Source organism: Mytilus galloprovincialis, chromosome 10 (assembly GCF_965363235.1).
Source record: "Mytilus galloprovincialis chromosome 10, xbMytGall1.hap1.1, whole genome shotgun sequence".
Taxonomy (NCBI): Eukaryota; Metazoa; Mollusca; class Bivalvia; order Mytilida; family Mytilidae; genus Mytilus; species Mytilus galloprovincialis.
In genome coordinates this window covers 29,912,733-29,930,417 of record NC_134847.1, presented here as the reverse complement: position 1 = coordinate 29,930,417, position 17,685 = coordinate 29,912,733, and the positions used below count along the sequence as shown (strand labels likewise).

General features: G+C 32.9%; 1 protein-coding gene across 4 annotated transcripts in view; it reads right to left on the bottom strand.

Moving 5' to 3' along the window:
- LOC143047351 (putative inhibitor of apoptosis) overlaps positions 1-17,685 on the bottom strand; it is a 248,916-nt gene that overhangs the window by 115,051 nt on the left and 116,180 nt on the right. Inside the window, exons 1-7 of one of the 4 annotated variants that reach the window (XM_076220386.1) lie at positions 16,230-17,046; positions 14,692-14,730; positions 12,995-13,128; positions 12,397-12,442; positions 10,531-10,653; positions 7,769-7,996; positions 6,605-7,193 (exon numbers count right to left, since the gene is read on the bottom strand). In XM_076220386.1, the coding sequence (XP_076076501.1) occupies positions 6,991-7,193; positions 7,769-7,996; positions 10,531-10,653; positions 12,397-12,442; positions 12,995-13,128; positions 14,692-14,730; positions 16,230-16,992 (1,536 nt within the window). In that variant the 5' untranslated portion in view covers positions 16,993-17,046 and the 3' untranslated portion in view covers positions 6,605-6,990. Of the gene's footprint in view, positions 1-6,604; positions 7,194-7,768; positions 7,997-10,530; positions 10,654-12,396; positions 12,443-12,993; positions 13,129-14,691; positions 14,731-16,229; positions 17,047-17,685 lie in introns of those variants that run through there. The other 3 variants (XM_076220385.1, XM_076220382.1, XM_076220383.1) reach the window with 3 other exon arrangements.

The window sequence follows — 17,685 nt, the reverse complement described above, 5'->3', positions numbered from 1 at the left end:
CTCATATTTTTGTTTCACTCAATTGCTTATTTTGTAATATCTCCTGTTTGTGTAAAAAGCTAGAACACATCAACTTAAAAGTTTAAAGATAATTTGCTGAGATATGTTTGCCATGGCCACAACTATCTTCATGAAATGAAATGAGGAAGATATAAACAACTATAGGTCACGTATGGCCTCTATAAAATAGAAAATTCACACCACCTAATCTACTATAAAAGGTCGCGACATTTGGAAGTTGCAATAGCAGATACTAAATGAAAAAAGTAAAATCACAAAACAAATGCACTCCCATATGCTTGTGAAGTCGGTATATTACACCTAGAGTGAGGTAAAATTATCATTTCAAAATTAGAATTGTCTCGTTTGTCATAGATTCTTACACTGAGATTCCCGTGTATGACTGTTTTTGACAAGTGTCCGGAAGGAACCCCGAGGTCGACAAGTTCGTTTTCAGAGAAATAGCAACAAGTTGTTGAAAAAGTCAACCACCAATGAACGAACATCTTATTCAGAAATTATAATAAAATAAAATTGAGAACGGAAATGGGGAATGTGTCAAAGACACAACAACCCGACCAAATAAAAAACAACAGCAGAGGGTCACCAACAGGTCTTCAATGTAGCGAGAAATTCCCGCACCCAGAATTGACTGAATTCAATTATTTTGATAAATTTCGTGCCAAACCACGTAGAACAGTTCTGTGGATGTTTCAATTCACATGCATTATAAAAATCGTCTTGCTACATGATTTCATGTATGTGCTTGACATGTATGAAAGAAAAATATTTTTATCAACATGATCAAAGTGTTTTTATCAAAGTATTTGCTTTAACACTGTTTCGTAGCTCCGGAGTAAATATTGGTTATCAACTTTTATACTGTTCTAGCTATAACGAGTCTTACACGTTTCATTATTTTGAAATTATATATCATCAATATCTATGAAAGAAAACGATAACTTTGTCTGAACTTCAATCAATTTTCGAAATATCTATCATGGTTATAAAGAAGTTAACTTGTGAAATACGCATGATCAATTTCGGGCATTTGTTCAAAATTTTTTAATTTGTTGTCATAATTTTTATCTCAATCACATAATGTATTGATAAAGCCACGGAACTATAATAATCTAGCAATATTATAATTTAATACATCATACTAGCGTGTCGTCTACATAAGACTCACCAGTGACTCTCAGATCAAAACTATAGTAATTTGTCTGATTTTTTTAAATCCATGTTCAACATCTGGATTCAACATTATATTGTATCTTACATTCCCGTTTAGTAGTTTGATATCATATATTCAATTGCTCATGACAGATCAAAATGTTCAGTCCAATTGTACATACCAGTAAAAGTAACAGACTCTAATTGAATGTGTATTCTGACTCATACGCACGTCTGTAAGTCACAACTAATTTCTAATTCTTTTAAAAGATGCGCACTTTGATACAATACAGCTTAACGTTTATATGTAATTTATTAGTGGTGGTATTAAAAAAGCAACTTGCCGCCCTATAGGCGGGCATGCAATTAAAGGGGATTTCTAAAGGTGAATAGAATTCTGCACGTCAGTAACGTCGGTTTCTCATTTTGATGTCATAACTGCTTTTTTTTTTTATTTTACAAAACCTTCCAATCTTAAACTTTGATTTGACTTGAAGACGATTGTGTTTTTAGCACAACTACTGTTTCGTCCAATGCAACTATCAAAATGAGCTACATTTCATAATGGTATTAAAGAGGAACTAAAAACTGAAACAAAAGAAAAAGTATGCATGCAAAACACATGAAACAATTCTACTTTTTTCATTGAAAAATTTTAGATTGCTTACAGTTACAAAATACTAAATGATTAATGTACTAGGCTTATCTTATCAACTGGATAATGTCCAGTAAAAACATCACATACATATTTTGAGTTATGGGTAACATTAACATTAAACTTTTTATTTAAAACAGGGACGCACTGGTTATTGGAAATAGCTTCCATGCTTCGAAGTGGAAAGGCAGATTATCATGGAAAAGAAAATGCTTCGGTCATGTTCAAATTCTTCCCGGCAGAGATGCTAAAAAATCGCCAAAATCTCGTATATATAATACATTATAATTTACTGATTTCAAAAAATTATTATATTGCTCATGTTGTTGATTCTTTATCACTGTAATACCTCTTATACTAGTAATGTAATAATGTATAATTATGTGAAAATGTCAATACTCTTTGACAGGTGAGGTTGGGGACTGGAACAATTATTTTACCATTGCTGTCAATGAGAAATGTGATGCTCTGTATGCCAAAAAGATGAATGGAATAGACTTCAAATATCGCTATTCTATATAGCATGTTACTTTTGAATGTAAAGATGATAACAAACATATAACCAAAACATTAAATATAAAAACTGATGAGATGTGTTTTGTTATGTATACGACACAACTCTTCCTCTCTTTCTAATTTATTCAAGTGGAAAAACCATTAATAAAGACGAAGAATGCATCAAAATATAGAAGGAAAAAGACAAACAAACAGAATATAGTACACAAGAAACAACATAGAAAACTAAGGACTGATTAACACAAACCCAACCAAAAACTGGGGGTGATCTCATGTGCTCCGCAAGGGTAATCAAATATTGCTCTACATGTGGCACCCGTGTTACGATGTGATCTGCTAAAGATATGAAAAGTTGTGATTAACTTTTTGGGATTTCATTTGAATGTTTAGATAGTATTTACAAAATCTAGTGTTCAATGTATATAGACTGCTGGTTGGTGTTTTCTCCCCAAGTGTGTCACTAGCTCAATAATCATATTAATAAATATACTGTTTTAGAAAACTTTGAATTGATCGAAATGCTGAAGATTTTCTACCCCGGGAATAAAATACCTTTTATGGTCGCTCTATTATATATGTTTGAGTGTTCAACCCTTCTTGAAATTTGACAGTGGTGTAGAGGAGCAACATACTAAATGGTTTGACTCATTATATTGACCTCCAAACACAAACACAACTGACATGGAAAGACACAAAATATCGATCTTTGCTTACCTTCAACTAACGAAAGCAGATTCAAAGCTTATAGCAACAATTATTAAATCAACGTATTTCCAGTCTAATGGTTTACCTCTTTGTTTATAAACATTTTGTTTATATTTATGTTGTTTGTCTAACATCTTAAGATAAATCAAGGGAGAAGTTATTTATATTCCTCCTGCTCTGATTTTCCCATCTTTTTTGTATTTTAAGAGTATAAACATTTCGCTATTGCCAGACGTGTTGTACTGAAGCATTTTGTTTGGCATGGTTAAGTTCATAACATAAATGTGTCTGTAAGATGGTGTTATATTTTGTAAAATTGAGCATGTTGCGAGCAAATGTTGTGTTGAAATACTTGCTTATTTAAAAATAAGTTCTGCTTTGCAATTGAGTAACAGAAAATTACACAGCTAGGACTTATGGTGTTAAATTTGTGAGATTTTTACCTGAACAATATGCAATTATTGGACACATTAAAAGATATTTTTGTTCTACTTTCCTATTCGTCTGTTTGTTGTGTTGGTAGTTTAATTATTTGTGAACAATATTTTACTTCACTTAACATGCTCAATATAATGATTTTTGATATTTGTAAAATAAAGTCATTGTTCGTTTTAGAAGTATCGTTTAGAAATAAACACATCTATGTGTAAACCTCAGGTTTTCTACAACTGTGTTCGGTTATCGATATGCACAGCTTAAAATTAGATCAATCGCAGCCATTGGATGTTTAAAAAGTTAAATCATAAAAATTCTGAACTCCGAGGAAAATTTAAAAAGGAACGTTCTTAATCATATTGCAAAATAAAAGGCTCAAATACATTGAATAGATGGATAACAACTGTCATAATTCTGACTTGGTATATGAACTTTCACAACTTTTTTATGAATAGATTAAAAATGTGTCAATGAATAGATTAAAAATGTGTCAACTTGTCAACGTAAATGAGGGTAAGTAAACGACAAAAATAGCCAATAAACAACTTCACGGCAAAACATATTTATAACAAGAAGTAATTGTAACAGGATGCTGTTACGAAGTCTCCCAAACAAAGCTCCCATAACTTGCCATTCCTATGGTCCCATCCATTTACAAGTAATCAAACAGGAGGCGGTGGTGGTGACCACAAGGGACTTTACCTACATTTCATTTTATTTGTTTTATTGTGCCATACAAGAATATATATGGTTTAGGGGTGGGGATCTCAACCATTTACAAGTTTTTCAACCATGTGGGGTGGGGTGATCCCCATGGACTCTCCCTATATTTCATTTGATGTGCTTTATTCTTCCATACTAGAATATTTATGGTTTAGGGGTGGGGATCTAGACCGTTTACAAGATAATAGCACATTCTCAAATTCAACGGGGTGGGGATGACCACCAGGGACTTCTCTTGAATTTCATTTGATTAGTTTTATTGTCCCATACAGGAATACATATGGTCAAGGGGTGGGAATCTGAACTGTTTACAAGATGATAGCACATTTTCAAATTGGAGGGGGTTGGGGTGACCCCCAGGTACTTCCCTTTAATTTAATTTGATTTGTTTTATCGTCCCATTCAAGAATATATATGGTTTAGGGGTGGGGATCTGGACAATTTACAAGATAATAGCATATTCTCAAATTGAAGGGTTGGGGGTGACCCCAATGGACTCTTCCTATATTTCATTTGATGTGTTTTATTCTTACATACAAGAATATATATGGTTTAGGGGTAGGGATCTTGACCGTTTACAAGTTTTTTTAACAACAGGGGGTGGGGCGACCCACTAGGGACTTCTCTTTTATTTCATTTCATTCGTTTTATTGTCCCCTACAAGAATATACATGGTTTAGGGGTGGGAATCTCGACTCCTTACAAGTTAATAGCACATTCTCAAATTGTACGGGGTGGGGATGACCCCCCGGGACTTCCCTTGAATTTCATTTGATTAGTTTTATTGTCCCATACAGGAATAAATATTGTTAAGCGGTGGGGATCTTGACTGTTTACAAAATAATAGCACATTCTCAAATTGAACGGGGTGTGGGTAACCCCCAGTGACTTCCATTTAATGTCATTTGGTTGGTTTTATTGTCCCATTCAAGAATATATATGGTTTAGGGGTGGGGATCTGGGTCGTTTACAAGATAATAGCATATTCTCAAATTGAAGAGGGTGGGGATTACCCCCAGGGACTCACCCTATATTGCATGTGATTTTTTTAATTGTCCTTTGATCATTTCTAAAGACTGTGTGTGTCTATCACTTACAATTGTCAAGTTATATTCATTTGAAAATATTAGAAAATGAAATCCCATAGGATTCTATAGTAAACCCTTCCGTTCTTTCTGCCCCTCAAAATACCCCTTAATAGACCCCAATTACCAAACAAAAGATTGATGGCTCACCTAGACATATTAATCTAACATTCTATGAAACCCTAAGTAAATCTGACAAGTGGTTTTGGAGAAACGCTGCGGACAAGTTCATTTTAAAAGTGGCGGAAGAAGAGGAAGAAGAGGAAGAAGAAGAATAATAAAAATAATAAAAACTGAGCAAAAACAATAAGTCTCCAAACTTTGTTTGGGAGACTTCATAATAAACGCGTGTCCATGATGTATGCAAAGCTCTGTATTGTCGAATATAGTTTTGAATTTTTATTTTTTAGCAGAAAGCCTTGAAAATCTGCTTTATGACGACAAGATTATGTTTTTTTATTATAAATGATGAAAGCTTGCAACAGTTATGAAAACAACAAATACAAAATCTTGAATATTTTACTATGGACCAAGGATATAACAATCTCAGTACTTTGTTACAGGCATGATTTATAACAAATAATCTTGACAATTATTTGGTGTTAAATTCAGAATTATTATGTGTTTTGGTCTTATAAATCCTTGGATTTCAAATAAGTGGATTTCATTGTTCCTGACTTAAAAAAAAGACGCATTGAACGTATGACCTAATGCAGTAGATATATTTATATCATATTAAAATGCAAGATACATTGCCAAAAACTATTTATTCAGATGTTTTATGATACCTTGATTTTATCATTAATATTATTGCTTAAACTGCCATGAACACAACATTCACAACATCAATCTAGTATTGTATCTAGTGTAGTTTTTGTCAAAGAAAAGCCTTACTTATAGGTTGCATTTCTGTAAATATTGACAATGCAATTTCCAATAGGAACTCCTTTTACGGCTAAAACTGTACCACTTTTACTATGAAGTTTTGAAATGCACCACATTTTTTTTCAAAAGTCAAAATATAGGACTGTGCGGCATATTTTCAACGTTTATATGCCCTGAACTTCTCAGGGTTTAAACTAACACTAATTTTCTTAACTACCTCTACCTGGAATGAAAGGTTACCACAGATTTCAATGTAAACAGTATGCACATGTTTATTTACTGGTAACATTCCCAAGTTATGTCTCTGTGAGATGGAACACAGAGAGCTAACTGGGAACCAGTATGTAAACAAAATTAATTTTCTATGAATATTCAAGATCTCCCCAAAAGAGGACTGTTTTGAGAACAGCTGTATTTACAAAGTGCAACCTATAAGCAACTATTGGCTTTACGATTGTAACAAATAACATTTTTTCAGCTTAATATTAAACATATTCATTTTATTAAAACAAAATACTAACATCACTCATCAGTATACATATTCATGTATGTACATGATGTAATCAATTGAATTTGAAATCTATACAACTATTAAATCAAAATTACATACAATGTTAAAAATGCAACTGTAAAGAAACAACAATAACATGAACATTCGAAACACAAAACAAATTTACTTTTTTTCCATTATAAGCATAATCTAACATGAAATTCAATATTACTAATACATTGATACTTAATAAAGTATTACCAATAAAATACTATTACTGAAAGCTGTCTTCACAGTGTTCTAAATGGTAAGTGTTATTTGCACTATATCTTAGTTGTGATTGTACTACGGATAAATTTACGGCATAACGGGCATTTCCGAAGTTTTGGAGAACACGATTTACAGGTAACTAAATGTCCGCACGGTAGAAAAGTTACCCCAACCTTCTCGTCCAAACATATTTTGCACGTGTATAAATCTTCCAGTTCTTCATTATCCTTTTGAAGTGTTCCAGGGTCTTCATCAGCTTAAATATAAGAATATAGAAATGAACCAATGATTTAATTTATGTCATAAATGTATATAATATTTTCTGATTCTCAAGTAAATTATTCCACTCCTAACATACCTACATTATTGTGTCTAATTTACTGGTTATCTCCTTGTAATGGACTATGAAACATATATGTTAAATTTTATGTCAAAAAGGAGATAATTCAGTTTGATAACTATGTTCCATTTTCCAAAAAAATAAACTCATTATAGAGATTAGAACTGAAATGAGTGACGCCAGTCGCACTTTTCATCTACAAAAGAATTTTCAGTGACGTTCGAATCGGGTGAAGTATACGTTTGTATATTGTATGTTATTTTGTACGTAAGTAGATATGACTAATGTCTAAAATCTTCACATCTGTATCATAATATTTGTTTTAATATTTAGTTGCCAGATACATCATAACTGTTCTACGTTATGCTGGTCTCTTTGCAATCATATCACATCTTCCTGGTTTTATACTATTTCAAATTACTATTATAAATAAAACAAATATCAAACCCTGACTTTAATGTCTGGTAAATCGTGAATAGGTTCAAACACACCTTTACTCTTTCTCTCAATATCGATGTCTATTGGTTTTAAATCTTTAGTTGGTAATGTGATTTCTGGTTTATCTAGCAAACCATTTTCGTCGTTTTTGATGTCATTATTCCTGGAATTGGTAACTTTGTCAGTAGCAATATCTGCACCGCTACTGATTCCATAAGCGGTAGTTTCATTTTTTTCAAGAATGGAAGTAACCAAAAGTTCGGTTGTAATCGAATGCCAATCTAGAAAACATTAAGGATATCATGTAATTATTAATCAGTCGTCGAGATAAAGAATGCAAGGATATTTATTTCAACAATTACATAATTTTTTGGTTTTCTTTCTTAGAATATAATTGAAATCGATGTTCACTAATGCATATGACAAATGTATCTAAAAAGTGAAACAACAAAAATACTGTATTCCACGGTAAATTTAAAACGAAGCATCCCTTGAATATTTTAACATGTTTAAACACATTAAATGAATGGATAATAACAGTCATATTCCTGACTTGGTTCTCGAATCAATATTATCTAACTGTCTAAGGTACAACACTGCGACGTTTTTTTAAGCAACCTCCAGAATAAAAGTCGTTAATACCCCAGTCCCACTAGGCCACGATCGCACTACGATCTGTGAAAACAATGCAAATTTTTATGATCGTGGTATGATCGTGTAGGTCGCAGTAAGGTCGTACCACGGTCGTGGTGAGGTCTTCAAGATCGTGAAGAGCGTGGCCAACTTTGAACATGTTCAAAACAATCGTGGTGCGGTCGTGGCGAAATTAGGTCGTAGTAGAAGCGTAGTGAGAGTGCACTAAGATTGTAGTAAGATCGCAAAGGTCGCTGTACAATCGTAGCGAAAGCGTGATTCTATTCGGAGAGATTGCGCTACGATCTCACAGCGACGTTACCACGACATTACTACGACCATCACGTTCTCACTGCGACCCAACTACGCTTCCACTACGACTTTACCACGCTGTTCACGGCCATAGTACGATTCTAGCACGCTCTTGCCGTCCTCATCACGCTCTTCTCACGACCTTACTACGTGCACACTACGACCATCATTTTTATTGTCATTTTCACATAAAATATATAAAAAACTCCCTAGATTTTGTTTGTCTGAATGTATTTATCCATTTGCTCTAACAGCTCAACCATGCTTCTCGTTTTTATATAAATTAGACCGTTGGTTTTTCCCGTTGAAATGGTTTAACATTAGTATTTTTTTGGGCCCTTTACAGCTTGCTGTTCGGTGTGAGCCAAGGCTCCGTATTGAAGGCCGTACCTTGGCCTATAATGATTAACTTTTATAGATTTTTACGTTGATGGAGAGTTGTCTCATTGGCACTCATACCATATCTTCCTATATTTATTGACACATCTGTGTCATCTCTGCTATCGTTTACTAAAATATTGTCATTTGAGCTTTATGGACCAGCAACAGGTTCCGACATCTCTTGATGACAAGTATTATACTACTTATGTGTATAGTATCAGTTTAATTGAAGTCTGGAGCTGGCATGTCAGTTAACTGCTAGAAGCCTGTTGTTATTTATGTATTATTGTCATTCGGTTTATTTTCTTTAGTCATATCTTCTGACATCAGACTCGGACTTTTCTTGCACTGAATTTTATATGCGTATTGTTATGCGTTTACTTTTCTTCATTGGCTAGAGGTATAGGGGAAGGGTTGAGATCTCACAAACATGTTTAACCCCACTATTTTTGCGCCTGCCCCAAGTCAGGAGCCTCTGGCCTTTGTTAGTCTTGTACTATTTTTAATTTTAGTTTCTTGTGTACTATTTGGAGTTTAGTATGACATTCATACTTTGCTCCCTTTGCCTCTACATCAACCCCTACCACCACATTACGTGTTCTAGTAGATTTTGGTGGCATGACTGTATTGTTTCCGAGAAATCTCCGTTTTAATCAGAAATAGAAGGAATGGAACTATATTGATATGAAACACGATATTGACGGTATTGCTGGGAACGTAGTAAAATCGCGGTATGAACGTAGTATAATCGTGGTAAGAACATGCTATAATCAAAGAAAGATCGTGTTGCAATCGGATAACTCGTGGTATGGTCGTAGTGAAAACGTGAAAAGCGTAGAAAGATCTTTATACGCGTAGTGAGGTCACAGAATAAGCGTGGTGAGAACGTGGTTTAATCGTAGCGGGGTCGTTGTAGAAGCGTAATTAGGACGTAGTAGCATCGTGAACGCAACGAAAATTAACATTTTCATGTCGCTCATACCGCGACCTCACCACGATCTAAATTTATTTTAGATCGCGGTGATCGTGGTGCGATCATGGTCTAGTGGCACTGGTGCTTAATACGAAATAGCTGCTGTTTGGTGGTATTTTTTAAAATTAGCTTAGTTGCTTTTTCTGACAATGTCTGAACACGTTATGAGGCAAATATAAACCAGCATGTCCACTAATATGATTTATATCAAGATATGGGTAATACGTATTTCCAATTTGTGTTCCCTCCTTCTTTTTTTTGTGGATCTTATTCTAAACATTAGGACAGACAAATTAGATTCACATTTATTAAATAAACTTCAGACAAGTTCCACGCTTGTCATCTCAAATGAATAAATATAGCACAAGATATCTTTACAAAGTTGATTGTTGATGCTAAGAAGCACTCGAAATTGAAATTATAATTATCAATAAATTATTGTTTATATAACAAGTATTAAACTGAATTGTATCTTTTTCCAAAACAAAACAAAATTCTACATTACAGTAACCTTACTATTTGTTTCTAGTAGTAAAGTCATGCTTTCCAGAACCAGTTCTTCGTTATCAAATATTCCTTCAGACATGACATATATGGCAGCATTGTGCTCAAGTGGATTTCTTGTGGTGGTTGCGAATTCTACAATTGATACAGTCATGAAACAAATGAATAAGACATTTTTTTATGCCACTACCTTTTTATACTGAATAATGATCATATTTATGATTATTATTTTTTCTCATTATTGTTGTTGTGTTTTTATCTATTATTACCTTTGTTCACTCCAACAAAAAGCGTCAATACTATATTATTTTATGTTGCCAATCAATTCATTTTTCGTTGACGATGAAGTTAAAAGGTCAAAACATTTATCAATCCTCTTAATGAATAAAAATAGAAGGTGTTAGAAATGTTTAAAACTTCATAAAAACTTTAACTGCCAGAAAATACACGTAGTTTGACCTTCCAAAATTTTTATTCAAGTAGTATGATTGCAACACTCTTTCCAAGTCCCAATGTTCAAAACATAAACCATTATAGGTCAAAGTACTGCCTTCAACACGGCGCCAACGCTCACATCGAACAGTAAGCTATTAAGGGCCCCAAAATGACTAATAGTTAAAGCAGTTACATAACTTTTTTCAAAAGCTGTTATAAAAAGCCTAAAATACAAAACATATAACAAGCGCAGGCAAAACAGATATTATAAAAATGCAAGTAAAACCAGAGCAGGGAACAATAATTGAAACAACAAGCGTGGATGAGAATTTATACATTCAAAAACCATAATATTAAACTTACAATAAAGAACAAAGAAATAACCAACATGGGAAAGATCTAGAACCGGCAAACAACCCAAAATTGTAATATATATATATATATATATATATATATATATAGAACTCAAATATATGGCAGATTCCTAATATTTGGTAAATGTGACGTTACAAACGTCCAAGAAATAAATTATATGGGAGATTTTTTTTTCTCCAAATCTATGGCAGATCTTTATTTCCGTAATTTTCAACAATGAGACAACTCTTCACAAGGCCCCGAAATGACAATGTGAAACAATTAAAACTAGAAAACTAACGGCCTTATTTATGTACAAACAATGAACGAAAAAACAAACGACAACCACTGAATTGCAGGCTTCTGACTTAGGACAGGAACATACATACATAATGTGGGGTCTAACATGTTAGAGGGATCTCAACCCTCCCTCTAACCTGGGACAATGGTATAACAGTGCAACATTAGAACATAAGAAATAGTTTACTGTCTTCGACTGGTTGAGTTTAGAAAGCGAAAGATTAGTTTAATGAATGGGTTAACAGGTTCCATGCACATATTAGAACATGTATATGTTTACTGGGCACATCATTTCAATATTGAAGTCTTGAAGTCGGTATTAAGGTATGTGAACTCATCATTTACAAAATTTCTTTGTTGCCATCACGGTCTGGTTGACTGTTATGGAATATTTATTTCACAAATGCTCCGTTGTCGTACATTTCCAGACGAGTCATTTGTTAGATATTGTTTTCCATTCGCACAAATTTCGCCATAGATTTTGAATCGACAAAAATCCGCCATAGATTAGTAAATTACAAAACTTGCAAAATATAAGGATTGTACAAAATATGCCGTAGATTTTGAATGGCGTGACGTCACATTTGCCATAAATTAGAAATTTGCCATAGATTTGGAACCAATCATAGATTTGAGTCATTCATAGATAGTTCATTAAAAGCAATGTTCTTGATTTAAAGTAGGTTTTAATTGATATTTCGAAAGTGAAAGGGGATTTCCCATATCATAAATCAATAATTCACAATTAAGAAAAGCGTTATAGCAACATTCAAAGTTATGTTGAATTACCTTCTCTGTCCAGTTGAGGTGCCGAACTTTGTGAAAATTCTTCATCCTAAAACAGAACAATTGTATAACAATGTAAAGGTTAACACCGTTAATGACTTACATAATTTATTTTATTCATTCAAGTATAATACAAACCTGCTTTTCCCCGCAACTAATTTAAATATATATAAAAAATAAGACTATAAGCGTGTTTAAGTCCGTGACAATATTGTTTTGCTTGTACAGAATCGAGAACCTGCAGTTCATTGGTGACTGTCGTTGGTTCATTTCTGTCATTTTTGTATATTCTTTTTCTTAAATGTATTAGTAATTATGTCGTTAGTTTCCTCGATTGAATTATTTAATATTTGTTATGTCGAAACAATTTATGTGGTCACGTTATAACTGGTGGTCCCAATGAAATATTGCACACTGATTTTGGATAATGCTACCTTTTGTAATTCATCTTTGATCAGTTTATTTCAGCCAATAGATATTGATTTTTCTACAAGTTCAGCTGTGTATCTATATACGTTATTCCTTCGCAACATTAATATTTTTGTCAAATTTTACAATTTTAAACATGACAACATTAACTCAATTGGAAATAACATCTTACTGTTTCTAATCCCAACAATTGTACGACGCTGTCAATGAATTCTTGTCCTTTCCTTCTAATTAAATACTGACATTTACGGGACCACCGTGCATGTTCTACCCATGGGTTGTCATCTTCTTCCCAGTTTCTCAAACCTTCAATAAATAATTTTAACATTGTATGATCAAAAACACCCAAATTATACGAATGACAAAAACCTTGCTGTTTTTTTGGCCTAAATGTTCTATCGTAAATTTGAATCGGTTGTTGGTTTTATATGAATGAAGCTTAATTAAATTGTCTCTTTAAAAATCAATGTGCGTACTGTTGTATATTGTTATATGGTCAACGTCATCATGATTATATAAATAACCTTACAAAAATCATATCTAAAATGAATAAATACCCATTTGGGAAATTACTGATGGTGTGATTATAATGAGTTTGGTATATTTCATTAGCTCTCATTGTAAAACAATTCAACTGAATCGCTAATCACTCTGAATTACAAAATACACAATGGATGTTGACGTATCACACGTTATAAATGTTTTATTAGTAGATATTTAAGACGATTCGACCGGGGGTGAAATATTAAAGGTTGGAGGCTATATTTTGTCTGTTTATTTTTAGTTTCTTTATTGCTATTTTTTTCCAGATTTGTAATTATTTCATTGATGGAACAGGTGTTTTAATGTCATGCAGGCTTGATTCATACTGTAGTCTTTCTTCTTAGCTTTTGGGATGGTTTTGGAAATGTGTTCTAATCTTTGTATGCATGCTTTTAGATAACGTATTCCGAATTCAATGTATTTAGAATTATTAAGATTTTTTTTTTATTGATTATGACCCGTATAATCGGGACTCAAACTACAAATCTGTCTAGATCAGCATGCCAGTATAGAAATTTATTTTTTTCTGAACTGATTTAATAACTTTTTTTAAATGTTGAGGATTTTCTATCAATATAAATTATCGAAAATATGTAAAACTTAAATTTTTCTTGTTTCAACTTCATCAAACAAATTTTGAAATCACGAAATTTTGATTCGCGAAATTAAGTTGGTTGGCAGTATATGTTTCAGTCCCAAGTTAAGATCGACTTAATAGTGGTCGCATGTTTTGTATTAATGGTAAATTAGTTGTCTTCGTTGGCAACGCCATTATAAAATAATGCTATCTGATCATATATGTGTTCTGTTTAATTGATCCAATCGGAGTGAGTTAGTGCTTTGTATATAATGTTTAGTCATATCAAAATGTCTATAACATTCAATTAGGTCCAGTTAAACATGTTAAATTCAAGGGATCGTGTTTTTATAGCCACGAACCAAAGTTGCCACTTGTGATGAAGTGTATCATAAAACGAGCAGGTCATTTTTCATACGTCAAAAAGTTGTTGAGTGTTTATTGTGTTTCTATCAACAGTTTATTCGCAGCTGTTAAAAAAATAATTTAATACACTAGTTGTGAAAGTAATCTACATACCTCGGTACGAAATCGCCTCTCGATCTAACGTTATTAATCAAGTGAAATTCTAGATTTTCTCCTTCATTGCAATATTATATTTTGTAGGTTTTTTTTTGCAAAATGATCTGTAACCAGCACATGTGTACATTGACAACTCATATATGACTTTAAAGTGTTGGTATCGAATGAAACGAAAGACTTGTTTTTTTGTTTATTTTATTTTATTTTTGTTTCTCTCTGAAACTTACCAATACCACAATGGAAACATCTAACACAGTCTTCAAAATCTGCAAAGACAAGTAAAATTGTTACAAAGTTGTCAACGATCAGAATAATGGCAACGGATGTAAATAATAGGGGAATATAAAAGTGGCAAAAGTAAAGAAATAGAACAGAAATTACCATTGCAACAAACAAGAATTTATATAACGACAAACAACAGTCGACAAAATAATTCCCAGAATATATAGTTCCAGAAGAATCTAATACAAACAACATGTGAAATCAAGTATTCAAAAAGTTTATTTACTTCCAAATCCACTAGTAATACCCGTCATACTCGAAAATATATAATAAAGAATAATGTTTCTATATACAAGTTAAAAGTCTCCATGATATTTTCGACAACCATTTTAAACTGATTGAAAAGTCAATGTAGTTTGGTTATTTGTTTCTATATACTTAAAATAATGTAGTTACATTTTGATATTATTGGACTTATATACAGATTGATTCATTGATTGGCATACTGTAACAGGTAAATATGTAATCAATTCTGACCCCGAAATTATCATCAAATTCTTCAAATGCACTGGATCAATACAACTGTGTGTGGACCTCTAGCCTCCAAGGGTACCATAAACTTAGTTATTAGTCCTTCGAAACTGAAGAACTTATCCCATACAAACGTTTCACACATTTTTCGTTGATAAATTAAAAACGTATAATGAAAAAAAGTCCCTCAAATAAAATTCACCTTAAAAAGATATACATGTAGTTGGCTATTTAACTAAGTCCTTTTTGGTCTTAGAAATTTTCACATGTGTATATTGTATACTTTTTTGGCTTTCAAATGTTTTGTTTTAAGCTTTTCTGGTAAAATTAATCCACAAAACACCTTCTGAAGCGCTGAGGTGAACAAGTGATATTTTTATTTATCAGTATGTGGTCGATTCCACTCCTCGCGGCGGCTAGTCCCCGAGGGTTTTAACCACTCAGGAGACAGTGTTGCGGGTCTAACATAGTACATGTAGTATGTAACATTTTGTCGATGCATGTGGTTACTTCAGCACTAACATGATTGTTAACATATTTTATAACCATCCCTGCTACAAATTCTTAATTGATTACGAAACTTAGGATCAAATGCTTTAAAATACAAATTTAGGTGAACTTGACTATTTAAAGTTCCGTGTTGGTCATATATCTATTCGCCAAAGTTAAATCTGCCATATAGTTTAGGCCTTATAGATCCTCGACTTTCAAAATTAATGTTATTTTCATTTTATATCAATTTGATGTAACGTTACGAAGTGTTTAAGCAACAGAGGCACAAACACCAAATTCTGTGGATTTACTAAATAGTTATATAATTCAATACATTTTTATAGCATTTAAATTTTAATGAAATCCTACAAGCAATTTTCAACGGAAACAGGTCGGCAAAATTGTATAGACACTCATTAGTAAACGAAAAGAACAAAGACCTTCTAATATTCGCCTTTGTAGTTTCTACAAATATAGTATATATTAAATGTTTCAAACAAATAAGAATTTATAAACTTACGAGTGAAAAATAATCCACATTCAGAGAGGTCATAGGGATGTAAGGAACTTCTATTCGTTGGCCAATCAAAATACGAATCTTTTCTGCTCTGTAATGACTCATAATTTTGATATTTCAATGGTGATGGTCTTGCCACACGATGTGCGATGGAATCGGTACTCAGTTTTTCGTCAGACCATGTGTATGGTATATTCTGTTCAATCGTGTCTGGTAACCTCTGTAATACTGGTGGAGATGGTAAATATAATTCTGTATCTTGATAGTGACCGTTATCTCTGGAAAGTTGCCTCTGATCGTCAGACATTAGGGAGAGGTTATTGAAATTATTGCTGAAATTTGGCGCACCGTCAATTGATAACTGCCGTTCTAAAAATGGGGTTCTTATTGGTATCCTACCATTCGTAGAACCTATGGATGATCGGGGCAAATTGCTTGAAATGGAGTCAGAACATGGATTGCATGACAAGGTATGTTGCCTTCCATAACCACTATCAGAAAGTCGATATCCATCTGCAAAATAATTTACTGAGCTACTCGAGCTTGGATATTGATGATCTCCTGATTGGCCTCCCATCACTGACTTCGAAGATGACACATGATTTGTCATACTTGGAGATATTCTTTCAGACTGTTGGCTAGGACTGGTTGATGCGAAATTATTCGATACGCTTCCCTCAATATTCGACGTGAATCGTGAAGCATTTTGAGACGTAGAGATCAACAAGCTGTTGAAGCTATCTTCATGTCTTGCATCGGTACACATGATTTGCTCACAGGTAATATCCCCATGAGATACATCTGTATGACTGCCTTCTTCTCTGCCTGAAGAAAATGATTATTGTCAGATTTCAATTTAAGTATGCAAAATAAGAGATAAAGGGTTAACACAGCTGTTTAAAATCCTTAAAACTTTAAAGTAAGAATAAAACAGAAGATATGACATTACCATTGCAGTTTTGCATTGCATGCAAGCAACAGGTTAGCATCCTTAACATGCTTAATGCAAACGTATAAGACTGAAGTAAAAAAACAGAAATAGTAATTTACGAGAGACTTATATCTTATGGACATCTGAATAATTATTTTCTAGTTAATGCACATGTGCTGTTTTATTTTTGAATTTCAGGGCCAACATTTTGCCTTACCATATTTTTCCTGTCACTAAATACTATTCCCTTTGCAATTTACATTTTTCGAAAAATCATGAAAACAGTAGTTGTCAGCAATTGCCAATGTCCCTTAATTAGCACAGGTATATCAATACTTAGATAAGTGGAATATGTTTGACCATTCAGCCTTGCAACATACCCGATCACTAACCTTTAATTTAGAATTACAATTCATTGTATATTATAATGCTATTCTTGTAATTGAACTATTGTCCTTTAAAACTTGTAAACGTTTTATATGGCTGACTAAACCAAAAAAATAACAAAAGAAGTATTGCATAATTGGT